Genomic DNA, 17,247 nt, shown 5'->3' on the forward strand with positions numbered 1-17,247 from the left:
GTTGTTTTAAATTTTCCACAATAAGAGTTTGAAAACAAAATTATGAGACATATCTATTAATTTTAAAAAAAAATTTAAAAAGACTATAGGTAAGCTTAAAGGAAAACTTACAGTTAAATTAATGATTGTGACATATAATCACTCTGCCTATCCGACCCAAGCCCAACATTAATTCTTTCAGACCTAAGGAGAGCTTTTCTTATTTCTTATCCTGTCATAAGCCTAGGAGACCTATATTTGTCATTGGTACTAACTTTATACATAACCTCTCTTTCTAGCTCATCTGAAACTCTCCATAGAAAGCAGGACTCTATTTAAAGTCTGTTTATAAACCATTTGAGATTACCCCCTTGGCAGACTATAGTAGGCTTTAATTTACTACTTATCTAAAGGAAGTAGGATTCTCAAAAAACAACATAAGACAAATTCAAAAAGGTAAACTCAAGACACTAGTCAGTATAGCTGGAGAACTTACTTTTATTCTTGCAGTTTTATACTAGGAAGTCAACATTTAATTTAATAACCCATTGTTCACAATTGATTTATAAAAAAATTTTAATCCTTAAATTATACATCAATATCCTATGACTCCAAATTTTATTTGTCACCCTCCTTCAAGTCTGAAGAAAATGATTAATTTTTTAAGTTCCACAGACAGCACAGTCCCACTGACATAACATTTAGTCTGAAGTCCTATACTTACATGAGAATTAAGAACAGCCAGTATCAACTGGCCTGAAACCTGATTGTGTTCCTGGCTCAGGATAAATTAGAAATTTGCAAATCCACACTATGACACAAAATTAAACTAGGGTGTGTATATCTTATAAAAACCTTTTTCACAGTAGAATAAAAATTAATATTAAAATGTTACAAATTTCAATTTTATTATGGTGGTTTTATCCAATTAAGCTTTCAAAATGCCTGATTAACTGTATATTAATTGCAAATAACTTCACGTAGGATTTTTTTTTAAAGTTTGCCCAGCATTTCAAATTACAAAATTAATATAACTTTTAAAATGTCAAAGTATGCTATACATATTGCACTTTTCTGCTAGTCTGGGCTAGTATCTTCCATGGCAAGATACCAAAAGTATTGAATAAAATACACTTTTAAATCAATAGGTACTTGATTAATTTCCCTGAAATTATCAACATCATTACCAAAATCTTATAGGATTTTGTAAGACTTGATTCCTTAAATACAGTTTTAAAGTTAAACTTATAGAGGTAAATAAACCCCTCATATATTGACTTTTTCTGTCCTTTTTTGGTCCCTCAATGACCAAAGAGAATTTTAACAAATGGTGCTTCATGTTTCCTGGCTTAATAAAAAGTTATAATTTCTATTATCCAAATTAAGAAATATACTAATCAAAAGTTATTAATTTTGAAATGTCCATGTATGTCTGTCTGTAGGTCCCCTTAGAACCTTTTCAAACTTTTATAATCAAGAGATTTTAATCAATTATGTACTAGAATCAAACTAGGTAAGGAAAAACTTATTTTGCAAAAATAAAATCACTTCCCAATATGCTTGACAGAAACAAGCTATTCATTTTCATTTGTGTTCCATTGAAGACATTACTGAAATCTGTCCAATGGTTTACTTCCAAGTGGTCCGCTATGGAATTCTTCGGAATGTTTTAAGATTGGCTGTAGCTAGAATTCTGACTTCCATTTGGACCCTGCTCTCCTTCACTGTTCAATGGGGAAGAAAAAGATTTTATACTAATTAAAAGATTCATTTTCAACACCCTGATAAGTCTACTAATTTTTAAAGTTTGTTATTCTGTAGCAGAACTCTACAAAACAAAGACATTCCTGATTGTAAGACACAAGTGTGGAAAAATTAAAGTCCAGAAGACTAACATTTGGTTTTAAAACTTTTATTCTTATGTAACTTTGTGCCCTCACCCATAATAAGCATTTTGGAAGTTACTGTCCATATATGCTCAAAAAATTTAAATTAGGGTATGGGGATTTCCTTGTTATTACAGGTATCACTCAACATAGAGATTACAGCTTCTTCTAAACAAGTTTATTTCCTATAAAATTAAATCTTACATATAAAATCTTATTCCTACTACTTACAAAAATCAAGAAGTGTTCTTCAACAACAACAAAAATAACTATTGTCCTAAAGCATGGTAAAATCATATGTAAATACAGCAAACCTTTATAAGTCAGAAAGAAATATGGTGGTGTCCTAGAATGCTGAATATTTAAAATAAAAATAACTAAAACTGAAAATACCAGTAATCGTGGCAATAGGATCATTGCCTTATCTTGTCCACCATCATCTTGCAGCTTCAGGCCCTGCCACTAGTGGAGAATCACTCAGGGAATTTCTGCAAAAAATGCATCCAAAGGTAGCTGTTTGAATGACTGCCTTAAACAGCACCTTGTATAAGTCAAGTATTAACTTTTTCCAAACTGTAACATTATCAGCAATCTATAAATCTATCTTCACATTATATAATTATTTTTCTAGATAAGTGATTAAAATAGAGAGCATTTCTTTATTTTCCTTCTGAAATGCTACTTCTCTTTTTTTTTTCCCTACCCCAAATGATCTGATATACAGTGAGGGCTGAGAACCACTGAACTAAATGAACAGATCCTATTTAAAAACAGAACAACAACAAAAAAACCTCTTAGCACAGCTGATAAATATTTAGCAAAATTATATTGTGTGCTGTGCATCTTAGGGTCACCTAAAAGCCAAAATTCTTTATTTTTACAATATCAGATCATTCATCAAAATTTCTGAAAACTGCTACTGAAATTTACAAAACAGGATAACAGCTAGAAGTGAAAAAAGAAAAAAAAAAAAGATGACACAGAATCAAACTGAGTCAAACTGACATGGAACTACTACAGAATTCTTTATCCCTGAATTTCAGATGAATTTACGCCTAGTTCTTTTTGAATTTATGTACAGTATGTGGCCATATGTTGAGGGATACCTGTAATAGACCTCCACTGTATTAGGAAAAGTTACTAAATAGATGATCAGATTAATGTATTTTTTTAGAATAAGACATTTTCAATCTATCGTCACAAATTAAAAAAAAATAAAAAAATTGACATGAATCATGAAGTTTTGGAAAAAATTTTAAGAAAAATATACAAAACAACATAATCTAAGAAAAAGTATGATAAATGAGTATGATATATAATTAAATGAAATCAATTATTAAAATATACAAAGTACCTGTTTGGAGGTGGTTTTGGTTTCGGCATCTTACTAAGAATAGTTGCCATCTCTTTTCTTTCATCAAAATTCTTCCACTGCTCATATAATTTTAAAATAACCCTGATTATTTCCAAAATCTAGAAGAAAATATTTGAAAAGTTCTCAGTGGCAAAAACAAGCAACATTTACTATATAAAGAACAGGCATAATAATCATATACATTGTATATTGACAAAATAAAAATTAAAAAAAAAAATTCACTGTATCTGTTAGCAAAAAAAAAAAGAACAGGCATCACATACTGGGCATCCCTCAGAAAACAGTTAAAAAGATAGTCTCTGTCCTTAAGTATTCAGGTTAGATTAGACAAGCCTGAGAAATTTTTTTTTTTTTTTTTTTTTTTTTGGTGGCTGGCTGGTAAGGGGATCCAAATCCTTGACCTTGGTGTTATATTACCATTTTCTAATCAACTGAGCAACCAGCTAGCCCCAGTCCTGAGAAATCTGAAAGGACTATTTTTCGCCATACTGCTGTTGCGCTTTTCCTCCTAGCCACTCATCTTTCAACATTTATGCCCGGTTATCCTTATCCATCTCTGCAGTTGATTTCTTTCTATCTGATGACATCTTAAATCAAAACAAAATAGTGAGGTACTAGGAAGAAAGATTCTAATCATGAAGGAATATGCCACTATAGAGCACATTCCTCTAATAACAACTGTTTCAAACAGTTTAATGGGACATACTACACACAACACATTTTGATTCTGTTAACTACTCTACACATAAGTTAAAGTACTCAAAAACTGATAGCTATAAATCTGTCACATCTAGCTTCCAAATTAGCCCTTTCTTCCCTACCTGAGTAGACCTCACCTTGGACTAATTTTAATGCTTTTAACATTTGTACAGAAAAGGTAGACAACAAACACCACTTCACGAGGAGATAGACTATGTTACAGAAGTTCACAATAGTATTCAGTGGTCACTAGGTAGCTTTTAAAATAATCCTGGCACATAGAGGCTACTTTGCAACCAATCAAACCAAAAGATTACCACTCTGTTTGACCCTAAGCTGAAAAGAGAAGTATAACTTAGTCATCATCAAGTCTCCCCACCAAACACACGTTTCTTTATATTTTTTAATACCAATAATCTTCCTAGCTTGGTGGACATCATAAGATTTTAGGCTGATGATAAGTAAATATGACATTGATTTTTAATTGTTCAAGTTTATATTCAACTACAGGAATTTTAAAGAATACCTTCTCCATATCCACAGAAAGCTCAGCAAACCACTGTCTGGCATCTTTCTGCTGTACAACACAGGCTACATGTAAGCAAGCTGGAAAGAAAATGAAAGACAATTGCCAATGTTTAACTACAAACATGGAATGCGTGGCCTTAGAACTAAAGATATTACAAAATTATATAGCTGCATATAATGGTTACCACTGACCATCTGATCAACTTAATCTGATATAGATAGAAAAAAAACTACTATACTATATTAGGTTCTTGACATCTGCAACTCACTATATGTTAGTCAAGGTGCAGTTGCCTTGAGAGGCCATGTTAGAGAGGAAGAAGAATTCAGTGAGGAGATTAAAACAAGGAAGTCAACCCTGAAAACCAGTAAAAAGTAGAATCAAACTGCACCCAGAATTCAGAGTGACAAAAAACAAACAGCAATCAATACGCTGATAAATTTTAACCATGTTGACTATGTTTTGATATTTCAATTTAAAAGCAATTTTTTTTTCTTTTTGAAGTTATTAGCACATTATCAAGAATGTAAGGACTGAGCACACTGGTACAGAATTCACTGTTATAATCAAATAGAGGTTAGAAAAAATGTAATGCATTGTATATGATATATACAATACAAGCTAACAAAGATAGTAAAAAAATACAAAGACAACAATCTACATCACAGTTTTGCCTGAAACAATTCCTACTGAACAGCCTGATTCTACCCCAGCTTATTAAGAATTATATTCCCTTGTCTGGATACCCTTACGACTTTGCTTAGGATGACATTCTAAATAAACATCGACTCAAATGTGAACTGACATACCGGTTACTCCAAGTCAAATGAAGCCACAAAGTAGGGCTTAGGTCCAGAAAGGGTTAAGAGGCCAATGGACTAAAATTTATCATTTCAGCTTTTATCAAACAGGTAATTAAAATACAATGGAAAAATGCCACGACAGGGGCATATACAGTAAATTATGAAGGAGGCATTCTAAACCCAGACTAAGGTGATGTGGGGAGGGGAGGGTGGCGGGTGTCACTAAAGAGGTGATATCTGAGCCAAGTCTTAAGACAAGGTAAGAGTGGGAGGAGAGAAAGGCATATATATAAATGGTAAAATGAGACTGCAGATGTTATCCTGCAATTAGGAGGAACACTGAAAGGTTTAATTGTAAGACATTCTACATTTTAAAAGCTCATTCTAGCTCAAGGTTTCTCAGCTTTGGCACTACTGACATTCTGGGCTGAAAAATTCTTTTGAGGCTGTCTTGTGCACTATAGGATGCTTTTCAACATCCCTGGCTTCTACCCAGTAGATGCCATTAGCATCCCACCCCAGCTGTGACAACCCAAACCATTTCCAGATACTGCCAAATGTCCCCTGGGGGGCAAAATTATCCCCAGTTTAGAACCACTAGCCTAGCTCATCAGTGTGGAGGACAGACTGGCTCTCTAAGTACAGGGATGCTGGATGCCAATTAGCTAGTTAGGAGAATGCTGTGGTAAGCTGGGTAGAAATGAGAAGATGGCTATGAGATTACAAGAAGGGACAGACACTTGAGAGGAAGGCACAGAACGTACTGGTAAACAACTAGATGTAAGTATTGAAGGAGATGAAAGAGCCTAACTGCCAGGTTTCCAACTAGTTTAACGAACTAGTGCTTCACCAAGCTAGCAAAGACATTAAAAGGAAGAATATATTTTGGGGAAAGATAATAAGCTTAGTCCTGACCATGAGTCTAAGGTGCTGGTGACGTGCCAAGTGGAGCTACATAAAAGGATGATAGATATAAAGAACTGCTCAAGAGCAACATCTTGGCTAAATAAATTGAAATGTTTCAGCACATGAGCTACAGTACACAGCAGGAGCCTCGTGAGACCACCCGGGAAGAACAGAGACAGCAGGGATGATGAGGGTGTGGCACATGTCCTATTCCTGTTTCTGTTTAACCTATGCAGATCCCAGCATTCCTGCCCACTGAACCAGACGCCACTTCAGAATCCTTCCAGATCCAGTGCTCAGGGAGCAACTGGTACTAGAGGAGTATAAGTATAACCTATTTACCACCCCTGATGAGAAAAGAATGCTGAGAAACATCAACATTTAAAGAATAACTGAAAAAAGAGAAACCGATGAAAAGTTAAGACTGGAAAAAGAAGAGGGGGAAAAATCAAGAAGATGGAATTATAGAAATCAACAGAAGGAAAAGAAACAAATGAACAAGTGCCTAGTATCCAGCAGGCATTATTTGGTGCTCTATAAGCTATCTCATTTAATTCTTGAAATGACTCTATATGAAGTTATTAGCCCCCACCCCCCATTTTACAATTAAGGAAACAAACTCAGAAAGGTTAGGTAATTTCCCCACAATAGTAAAGGAAGCAAAATTTAAACCTAGAACGGACTCCAAAGACTATGTTCTAACCCATTACAGCACTGCCTTCCACAGAAAGTAGAATGGGAGCTAACTTCTCCCTCCTGCAAGGCATTAAGGAACAGAGATGTTCCTTTACTCAACCTCTGAGTACTTAATGGGCTCAGGAAATGAAAGGCCATTATTTTATATAAGTTACAACAAATATTAGCAGGCTTAATTCTGAACTTTTCCAACTAAACCAACAAAAATGTTCTCCATTCAGACACTGACTTAAATTATTTTAAATGAGTTTTAAAAAAACTTACCAAAAAAGAGGGGTGGGGGGACAATAATCCTGATTTGTGACAGTTGTAGATCATATTATTGAAAGTTCACATGCAAGGATTAGTCTATTACTTCATGGAACATAAAAACATAAAGTACAATAGAGTGAAATTTATTTTAGGATGACCTAAATAGGTTTACAACAACTTAACAAAGGTACACCACGCTTACATACCTAAAGCTATCATGAAAGGAGGATACAGTAGGCAAAGATCCGTTCTGTAGGTATCATTCACTATCCTCCTATAGAAAGGTAAATCATATTATTACTGAAAACAGAACTACCTCATCTGATTGAACATTTCCTCCCAGAAAGGGCCAGATTTCCCATCTTTGTACACATTTATTTCCCTTTTATATTACTGAAGCACACCTATAAAGGTGAAAACATCAAGGCAAAAGGATGCATACAGGAATGTGATAATGAATAAGCATACATTAATGAATAAAATTACAGCTAAATATATTTAAAATTCCAAAACCTCACAATTATAATATGAAACACATTTTTCTAATTTTTCGAAAATCAGATTAAAAAACAAGTTACACAGTGAATTTATACATATGTTGAACACTATCAAAAAGTATTGATTATTTTAAAGATAACTTCAGTCTTGATTTTTATCTAAACAGACTGTTTTTCCATGCAAAATCAAAATTTAACAGATGTTATTTATCAAACATAATTTAAGATACTTATCATTTTAGCATATATACCACTACAGTTATTAAAATTTAACCAACAGATATTTCACTCAACACAAAATACCTTGGGGCATTATTTTAATTACTTTAAAATTACTGAACTTAATATATAGTTGTCAACCTTCCTATCTAACACGTTACACTATTAATAACTTCTGTTCTAATTACCATGCAAGGGGAAGCAACATGTCTTCTTGGCCCATGTCCTGCACATACTGGAGCAAAGGTCTATAAGGATGATACACTATCAAGCAACAATCCTAGAAACAGTTTAAAAAATGTGTAGGTATAAAAACAGATTTATTACAACACAAAAATGATATCATTACCCAACTGATTTGTAATTGTGTATTTGAAAATGAATTTCTTTAACTCATGCTTGCTTCCCTTTTATTCTCTTAAGCAAGCAGTATGCAGCCCTAAACTCTACTACAGTAGTGAAGGCAGTGCTCTCTCTGGAATATACCTTGGTAAATCGGTTGGCAGTCAGTCAGCATCCATTCATTCCCTTAGAGACTCAAAGTGTCACATCTGCAACACACTGAAACCTCTTATTAGCCTATAAATCCATAATTCCCAACTAGAGGAGCAGAATTCTGCCAAAGACATAGTCTATCTTTAAATAACACCACACACATACACAAACTGTGCACATAATTTACAGTGGTTTAATGCCCTGACTTGTTTGCTTATAATCCTTTTATTATAATTACTTACTATAGAACAGAAAAGTGTTCCCATCTTAAGTAGAATATACAAATTATTTTACAGGCTTCAGAGAGGATACAGGTAATGATATTACTAGGCTACTATAATTTCAGCACATACCACTTGGATGGTTTTAAAATGCACCTCCCTACAAGTCACTTCTTTAGATAATTTCTGACTTCATTAATAAGTTTTACTCTATTAGTCATAGGAAAGAAATATACTTACCATTAGTTCTAAAAGATAAAATTCACATTCTAATATCTGTTAAAAAAAATAATTAAATGTCCACATAAAACCAAATTAGATGAGTCTGCTAAGACAAACACAATATATCGATGTTATAGTAATTTATCATAAATTTTTACTAAAAGTTTTTTAAACAAAGAAAATACAGCTTATATTAGAATTAATATGCAATTAAAAAAATCACTTTTTACCATTACATAATACATGTAATTATGATTATAAAGCATTTCAATCCTTATAAGGAAAAGCCAGCTTCATAAACATTCTTGTTACTGATTTCTACTTAAAATATCCTGTAAGGACTTCAGATTTTCCAATATACTGTCTATAGAACAAATTAATAATGCAATTATCTCTTCTTAATTAAAAAATCCAAATTAAGTAGAATGAACAAATCCCTTGCAAGGTAGAAAAAGGACATGCCTATTAAAATGTCAATAGAAATTCGTCTTATAAAATATAATTTTTCAAATATAATTTTCATTCTTTTCCATTATAATAGTTTTCAACCCCAGCTGCATATTGGTATCACCTGGGAGCTTTTAAAAGCTACCAATGGAAATTTTTTTTTTTTCAGATTCCGATTCAGTTGGTCTGAAGAGGATACAACAATTGTATTATTTAAAAAGTTCTAAAGTGATTTAATGGGCAGCCAGGGTTGATAACCACTACTATGAAGTATTTTAAAAAATGGTTGAAGCTATTTAGCTTTAGTTTAGAATAATGTCTAAATTCCTGTAGTATTTCAGGGAGACTTATAAAGTTAATTGTAATATAAAATGGAGCTAGTTTATATAAAGCTTTGACAAGTGTTTTATTTTATACAATATACTTACATGATTCATCCTATAAGGAAATTCCTTTGGAAAGGCATATGAAAATCTAGTTTTTACTGCAGAAAACAAAAAACAATTTAAACTGAGAAGATGGGAAAATTAATTAACCCAAAATTCCTTTAACATGTGTAGAATAGTAGAAGGTAGGCCTAAATCATTTTCAATAGGAGCTCTTGGCATAGGGACCCAGATTTCTTTTTGTTTTCAGGGGAGAGGAAAGACTGGGTGACAAGAAGCCCTTGTCCCCCACCTACACTACAATTAGAAAGCTTCAATTTTATATTTAATATATTTAAAAAAGTGTTCTGTTACTCAAAAAAAAAAAAAAAATTGAAAATTGGAAAAAAAAATCACTGACTTTTATCATCTCTCAAATCCTTCCAGCTGTAGAATGGTATTGTTCTATTTATTCTCCAGTGATTTAGCTTAGAAGGAACATAGGCGTTGTATATGTGTTTACAAATATATATAAGTTTGTTAAAAATATATATGTATATATAAAATATTGGAAGGATAATACACCAAAAAAATATTTAAAATGGTTATCTCTGAGATTTAAAGATTTATTTTTTACTTATCTGTGTTTTCTAAGCTTTTATATTGACTAGGTATTTCTTTATCCAATGATATATTTAAATAAAAGCATCAATATACGTGCAAAGATCTCTAAAACTTTTTTCACACCACACACACATACAGTTCCTACTCTTTTTAGTCACTAATAAAGTACAAAAGAAAAAACATTGTTAACCATCAATCCCCCATCTCCTCAAAATGGTATGAGTGTTTGTTAAATGTTAAACAGTACATTTAAGCACTATCTGAGAAAACTGTATTGAAGTCATAATACAACATTTAATTCAATCAAGCAGCTACTGACAGATTCTAGAGGATTGTTTTGTGATCCCTTCCATTTGTACAAAGCCCAAGTAACTTCACTGACACTAAAAGGAATTTCATTTTATTCTATGTACTATATTTTCAAAAAGATTTGCTTTATAAATTGAGTACCCTACAACTAATTTAGATAAGTAACATCTACCAAGATTTGAAACCTAGAACCATTTAAACTTGACATTAGGAAATTTTCTACCTGCCCCCAACCCCCTACCAGGAATCATGGCCCTTCAAGGAACTGATCAAGGTTGGCACTTTGATTTCCCACCCTCTCAAACTGTACTTTGACCTTTGATTTCCCAGCCTCCAAAAGGGAAATAAATGTTGTTAAACTCACCCAGTCTATGGTATTTTCTGATAGCAGTTGGAGCAGATTAAGACACCCCCTCACCCAGTTTCCCCTATTAATAACATCTTACATTAGTATGGCATTTGTTACAATTAATGAATCAATATCAATATATTAACTAAACTCCATAGTTTATTCACATCTCCTTAATTTTTACCTAATGTCCTTTTTCTGTTCCAGGATCTCACCCAGGATACCACATTGCACTCACTTGTCATGTCTCCTTAGACTTGTTTGGGTGCGACAGTTTTCCAGACTTTCCTTCTTTTTGATGAGTTTGACAGTTTTTAGGAGTACTAGTCAAGTATTTTGTAGGATGCCCCTGTAGTAGCATTTGTCTGATGTTTTTCTCATGATTAGACTGGGACTATGGGTTTTGGGAAGGAAGACCAGAGGTAAAACACCATTTTCATTATATCACATCAAGGGTACACACTATAAATGTGATTTATCACATTTATTTATGTACAAGGGTACATATTACTGAGGTGATCTTGATCACCTGGCTGAGATTGTGTTTGTTGGGTTTCTCTACTGTGAAGTTACTCTTTTTTCCTTCCTTTCCATAATGTACACATTAGAAGGAAGTTACTATGCATAACCAACATCTTAGGAGTGGGAGTTAATGCTTCCCCTACTTGAGGGCAGAGTAGCTACATAAATTATTTGGAATTCTTCTGCATGGGAGATTTATTTGTCTGTTCTCCCTCATTTGTTTATTTAGCCATTTATTTATATCAGTATGGGCTCATGGATATTTGTTTTATACTTTGGGTTATAATTCAATACTACCTTTTTTTTATTTTGCTGCTCAAAATTTTCCAGCTTTGGCCATTGGGAGCTCTTTTAGTTGGCTCCTGTGTCCTTTTGACATATCCCCTCAATACAGGTTTTCGATTTTGTTCCTTTTTTTAGTACTTTCCTATTGGCACTATGAGATGCTCCAGGTCCACCCTGTGTATTACCTGCCCCAGTCCTAGAATCAGCTATTTCTCCAAGGAGCCCTGGTTTCTTTTATTGGACAATGGTATTAGAAATGAAAATCTGGGTACCAGGTGAGCTCATTGCTACAGGAATGTCATTCCTTGTAATAGACCCTCCTAGCTGCCAGAGCCAAGAAAAACACATATTTATCCATGTATATAAACATATCAACAAATATTTCTATATGTGACTATCTGTTCTGGTCTTCCTCCCTTGCTTGCTTCTCTGTATATTTCCCTCCAACAATGAGAAAACTGGCTCTCAATATCTACCACCCATTTACATAACTGTTCAATTCCAGTATACACACAGCAGTATCAGAACTGGTAATTTGTATGCCTAAGAGTGACAACTTCATCAACTAGAGTACAGTGCTTATGCCTAGATTCTACACATTTCCAAAGTTACTTAGGTCAACACATTTCGCCCCTACACCCTTCACTGAGGTTTCACATTTTTGTAATATAGTTAGATTCTCCTTTTCTCAGCACCTAGTCACTTCCTAATTCCTTGCAATCTGGCTTCTACTTCTGCCCCCACAGTATCTAATAATACTACGTTCTCTCAAAGATGTTTTTTTTTCTTTCTTTCTTCGATTCACACCTTTTTCTGTGCAGCACAAGATACTATACAACTCTTTTTCTTAAACTGTTTCAAGTTCCAAATTTCTATCACTGGCTTCATATTTTTAAGAGAATGTGCTACTGATACATTTATATTTAGAATGTCCAAGATTAAATTTAATTGTTTACTTATTCTCTTTTCTGGAACCAACTTCAGCTCCCCAATACCCAGGCATGATACCTCAAAAATCATTTTTGACTCTTCTTAAATACTTTTTTCCCCACAAGTCCTGTTGATTCTACTGCTCAAACCTGGCTTGCTTGTTCTCCTTGCTGGCTGCCAATACATTAGTTTAGGCTTTCATTAGTGCTCATTTGGATTACTTAAGCAATTTCAAAAGAAATTTTTTTCCACCATAAACTTGTTAGCTTTTATTTCTCCAGCATATTGTTGTGACAGCACTCACAACAGTTTGCAGTTGTATTTCAGTTTTTTGTTTGTTCTTTAAATTATAGTAAGACAGACATAAAATTTACCACTTAAACCATCTGTAAGTGTATAGTTCAGTGATATTAAATACAGTCACATTATTGTACAGCCACACTACCATCTATCTCCAGAACTGTTTTCATTTTGCAAAACTGAAACTCTGTATGTGCCTCCCCCACAAGAACAATAACTCTCCATTTCCCCCTCACTCCTGCCCCTGACAACCGCCATTCTATTTTTTACCTCTATTAATTTCATTCCCCCACGTACCTCATAAAACTGGAATCATACAGTACTTGTCTTTTTATGACTGGCTTATTGCACTTATCATAATGTCCTCAAGGTTCATACATGTTGTAGTGTGGAACAACTTCAAAATTTGTCTGTCTGCTTCTACTCACCCTCTCTGCCAATCCATCTTACACAATTCTGCCTGATTCACCTTCCTAATGCACAATTCTAACATCACCCTCATGTTTAAAAATAAATAAAGCTCTCAAAAGTACCACTACTGGGCCGAGCCCATGGCGCACTTGGGAGAGTGCGGCACTGGGAGCGCAGCAGCGCTCCCGCCGCGGGTTCGGATCCTGTATAGGGATGACCGGTGCACTCACAGTGCTCACTGGCTGAGCGCGGTGCGGCCAGTCTCAAAAAGGACAAAAAAAAAAAAGTACCACTACTGTCAACAGAACAAAGTGTAGACTCCTTCACCTAGCACTGAAGGCCCTCTATTAACTGATCTTTAGCCAGGTAAAGATTTTTTCCTACTATTTCCTTACCATTCACCGAATGTAACACATTAACTTTCCCTATTTTTAACCAAACTGTTCAGTGTTCCTAGACTGTCTTTCTCCTGTATTTCCTCAGGTTCAAATTCTTTCTTCACCAAGTTCTACTTAAGCCTTTCTGGATTCATCTAATAAGCAATCTTTTCACACGAAACGTTCACAGCATTTTCTGTAAGTCTCTTATACCACTTATTTCCTTCTGTATTAGTATTTTTATATGCATGTCTTATTTTCTTGTCCTTAAATTCCTTGTATCTATCTTGGTCTCCACCACTGTATTGGTAGAGTGTTTTCCAGTGATAATGCTACTGTTGATGATGATGACGATAAGAGCCACTAAAGTTTGCTATTACACACTACACAATGTCCACCCGAAATTCAGTGTTGACGTCGTAATTCCCAATATCTGAGAATGTGACTATATTTGGAGAGAGGGCCTTTAAGAGGTAATTAAGGTTAGATGAGGTCATAGGCTGGGGCCTAATTCTTTAGGACTTCTGACCTTATACCAAGAGGAAGACACACCAGGGGTATGTGTGCACAGAAAAAGGGCCATGTTAAAACACATAGAAGGTGCCCACATGCAAGCCACGGAGAGACGCTTCAGAAGAACCGAACCTACCAACACCCTGATCCTGGACCTCAGGCTCTAGAAATTAATTTCTGTTGTTTAAACCAAACAGTATGTGCAACTTCATTACTGTAGCCCTAGCAAAGTAACACACTGAGCAAGGGACTGTTCTAAGAGCTTTACAGATATTAACTCATTTGATCTTCACAACAACCCTATGATAGAGATATTAATATCTTCATCTTGCAGATGAGGAAACTGAGGCACAGAGAGGTTAAGTATTTTGCCTAAGCTGTCACACAGAAAACAGCGGAGCTAAAATTTGAAGTTCAAGTAGTCTGGGACTATACAATATACTATACAATTTATGAAATAAATAAATAGCCTACTATAAGATTTTCTTATTCATTGGTAACCAAACTTCTTATGAATATACTTTTAAGCCTTTGCATGAAAAATATAAACAAACAAACCTTGGTAGTAGGTATCTTACATTAAAAAAAGATGTACACCTTTTAAAAAGTTTAGAAAACAGAGACTAACATTAGAAGAAAATAAGGCACCTTTAATCTACTATGCAGAGATGAACACTGCTAACATTCTGGTAAGAATTCCTTCCAGTCATTTCACAATTTTTTAATAATTTGATTTTTCCAGAGGACAATTCAATACTTCATCAATATGATATATTTGGTGTATTAAACTTTTTGGCAAACTGATTACCAATTTTCTACCCTTAAAAGAATTAAAATATGACACGGAAAAGACCGAATTAGATTATTATACTCTTCTCAGAAAGGGGAATAACCCAAAACCAAAAAAATTAGTCAGTCTGGCTCACAAATTTAAAATGCAAAAAGCCACTTTCTTCCTTTTCTGTGTAGAAAACAGAAATAATTTTTAAGTCTAAATTATTTTTTGTTAGGTGATGTCTTTTTGCTTAACCTATAAAGATGGAGAATAGCAAAATGTTAAACTCTTGTGTGCAGTACTTTACAATTGTTACTTTACAATGTTCTTTCCTTTAATGTCATGACTCACGGAGAGCTAAACCTCATCCTTTTAGATAAAGAACTAAGGCCAAAAGATAAAACAACTTGCTCGAGGTGAGGCAGCTCCTTAGAGACAGAACACAGATACTTAGACAGAATGGCACTAAAAGTCAGCTCTACTGACCACAGAGTCAGCATTTTTTTCTGCACAATGTTTTTCAATATGGAGGTTTAAAAATACACAGTTCTTTCATCAAAGACATACATTACAGTTGCTAAAGAAATAGTTTACTCCACCCACAAGAATGACATAAGGCTAGTCATTAGGAAACAACAAACTATAATAAAATTAGAAAACAAATTTTTTCTTTACCCTTATTATAAAATTAAGAGCCACTGAGTTGATGTTTTTGGATTGATAATTACTATCAATTTTTAACATTAAAAATAATGTCTTAGAAATAACACTATAAGTGGTTTAAAAACTTCTTTTCTAACTTTATTTTTTCTTGCTAAATACACTAGTCATAAAGGTATCCTTAAGAGATTTAATAAACCCAACTAATCTCTCATATATCTTATAAATTTAAAAATATCTGTATACTAATAGAGCTTTCTTCAGAATACATCCTTAATGCAGGATATACTTTTTACACTTACATACAGAAGTAGCAGCAGAAATCAATCTTGTATTTGAGACTACTCCAAATTCCTAAAGAAAGAAAAGTGGATGAGACCATATTAACCCAGTGAACACAGGGTATCTGAAGTCTATTCAAAATAGAGGATTTCCTAGCTCCTCCCATGTTCATAGTCTATTCATCTTCTACCTACTTGAGGTATGAAGTACTTAAATCTCTAAATGTATTACCTTTCCTTAAAACTACTACAATTTAAGAAACATTTTTAAGTAATTTTATAATTTAATATCAATAAAAGGTACCAAATTCAAAACCAAGCCCTAAAGTGACAGTGCCATTTTTCTGCACTTAAATTAGTTTCCAGGTATTGTTTAGATTTCACACTTAATTTTAAGAATGTTAAGTATGCTTCCAATTCAACTGAACCTGGACTAACGAATAGATACTTCATGCCATTTACTAACAAAACAGTGCAATCTCTAAATAAGATAAACTTTAATATCACCAAAAGAACTTGAAAGAACATGCAGTTATTATCCTTTTCGGAACAGGGAGACAAGAATGTTATAGTATAAGGCTTCCAAGGTCAGTTCCCATTTACTCTTTCAACCTAATATGCTGCCATTATAATTAAAATTATCAGGGCCAGCCCGTGGCTCACTTGGGAGACTGTGGTGCTGATGGCACCAAGGCCATGGGTTCGGCTCCCTATATAGGGATGGCCGGTTCACTCACTTGGGAGAGTGTGATGCTGACACCACCAAGTCAAGGGTTAAGATGCTCTTATCAGTCATCTTTTGAAAAAAAAAAAAAATATATATGTATATATCAGGCAATCCACCTTACATATATTTTGTCTCATTGAATTTCAGATTAACTTCATAAGATTTCGAGAGGCTTCACTTCATTTTAAAGCAGAAAAATCAGGAATTGGTTCTTTACTCAGCAAAAGAAACAAAACTAAAAATCTATCTATTCAAATACCTTCAACCTACATCTGTATCCTGTGTGGGGGAAATGTATGTGTATATGTATATTTACATTTACATGTAAACCTCTAACTATAATAACTGAAAATAAAAAACAAAAGCCCGAGGGGCCGGCCCGGTAGCGCACTGGATAAGTGCGCCGCTTGAAAAGCGGGGCGGCGCTCCCGCCCGAGGGTTTGGATCCCACATACAGACCGGTTCCCGCTCACTGGCTGAGTGAGGCGCGGGAGCAACACCGAGGGTTGCAATCCCGTTGCCGGTCCCAGGTCCGGTACGGGGGCAACACTGAGGGTTGCGATCCGTTGCCGGACACGGAAAAAGACAAAAGA

At 34.2% G+C, this 17,247-nt stretch overlaps 1 protein-coding gene across 2 annotated transcripts in view; it reads right to left on the bottom strand.

Moving 5' to 3' along the window:
• Nucleotides 1–453: 453 nt before the first annotated feature.
• Nucleotides 454–17,247, bottom strand: part of CCNC (cyclin C) — a 26,722-nt gene continuing 9,928 nt past the window's right edge. The window contains exons 5-13 of one of the 2 annotated variants that reach the window (XM_008578208.1): nucleotides 15,949–16,000; nucleotides 9,655–9,710; nucleotides 8,798–8,833; nucleotides 8,030–8,121; nucleotides 7,332–7,399; nucleotides 4,466–4,545; nucleotides 3,220–3,338; nucleotides 2,259–2,353; nucleotides 454–1,703 (exon numbers count right to left, since the gene is read on the bottom strand). In XM_008578208.1, the coding sequence (XP_008576430.1) occupies nucleotides 2,302–2,353; nucleotides 3,220–3,338; nucleotides 4,466–4,545; nucleotides 7,332–7,399; nucleotides 8,030–8,121; nucleotides 8,798–8,833; nucleotides 9,655–9,710; nucleotides 15,949–16,000 (555 nt within the window). In that variant the 3' untranslated portion in view covers nucleotides 454–1,703; nucleotides 2,259–2,301. The remainder of the gene's footprint in view (nucleotides 1,704–2,258; nucleotides 2,354–3,219; nucleotides 3,339–4,465; nucleotides 4,546–7,331; nucleotides 7,400–8,029; nucleotides 8,122–8,797; nucleotides 8,834–9,654; nucleotides 9,711–15,948; nucleotides 16,001–17,247) is intronic. The other variant, XM_008578206.1, reaches the window with a different exon arrangement.

This window comes from Galeopterus variegatus, unplaced genomic scaffold (assembly GCF_000696425.1).
Source record: "Galeopterus variegatus unplaced genomic scaffold, G_variegatus-3.0.2 Scaffold1647, whole genome shotgun sequence".
In the NCBI taxonomy this organism is placed as follows: domain Eukaryota; kingdom Metazoa; phylum Chordata; class Mammalia; order Dermoptera; family Cynocephalidae; genus Galeopterus; species Galeopterus variegatus.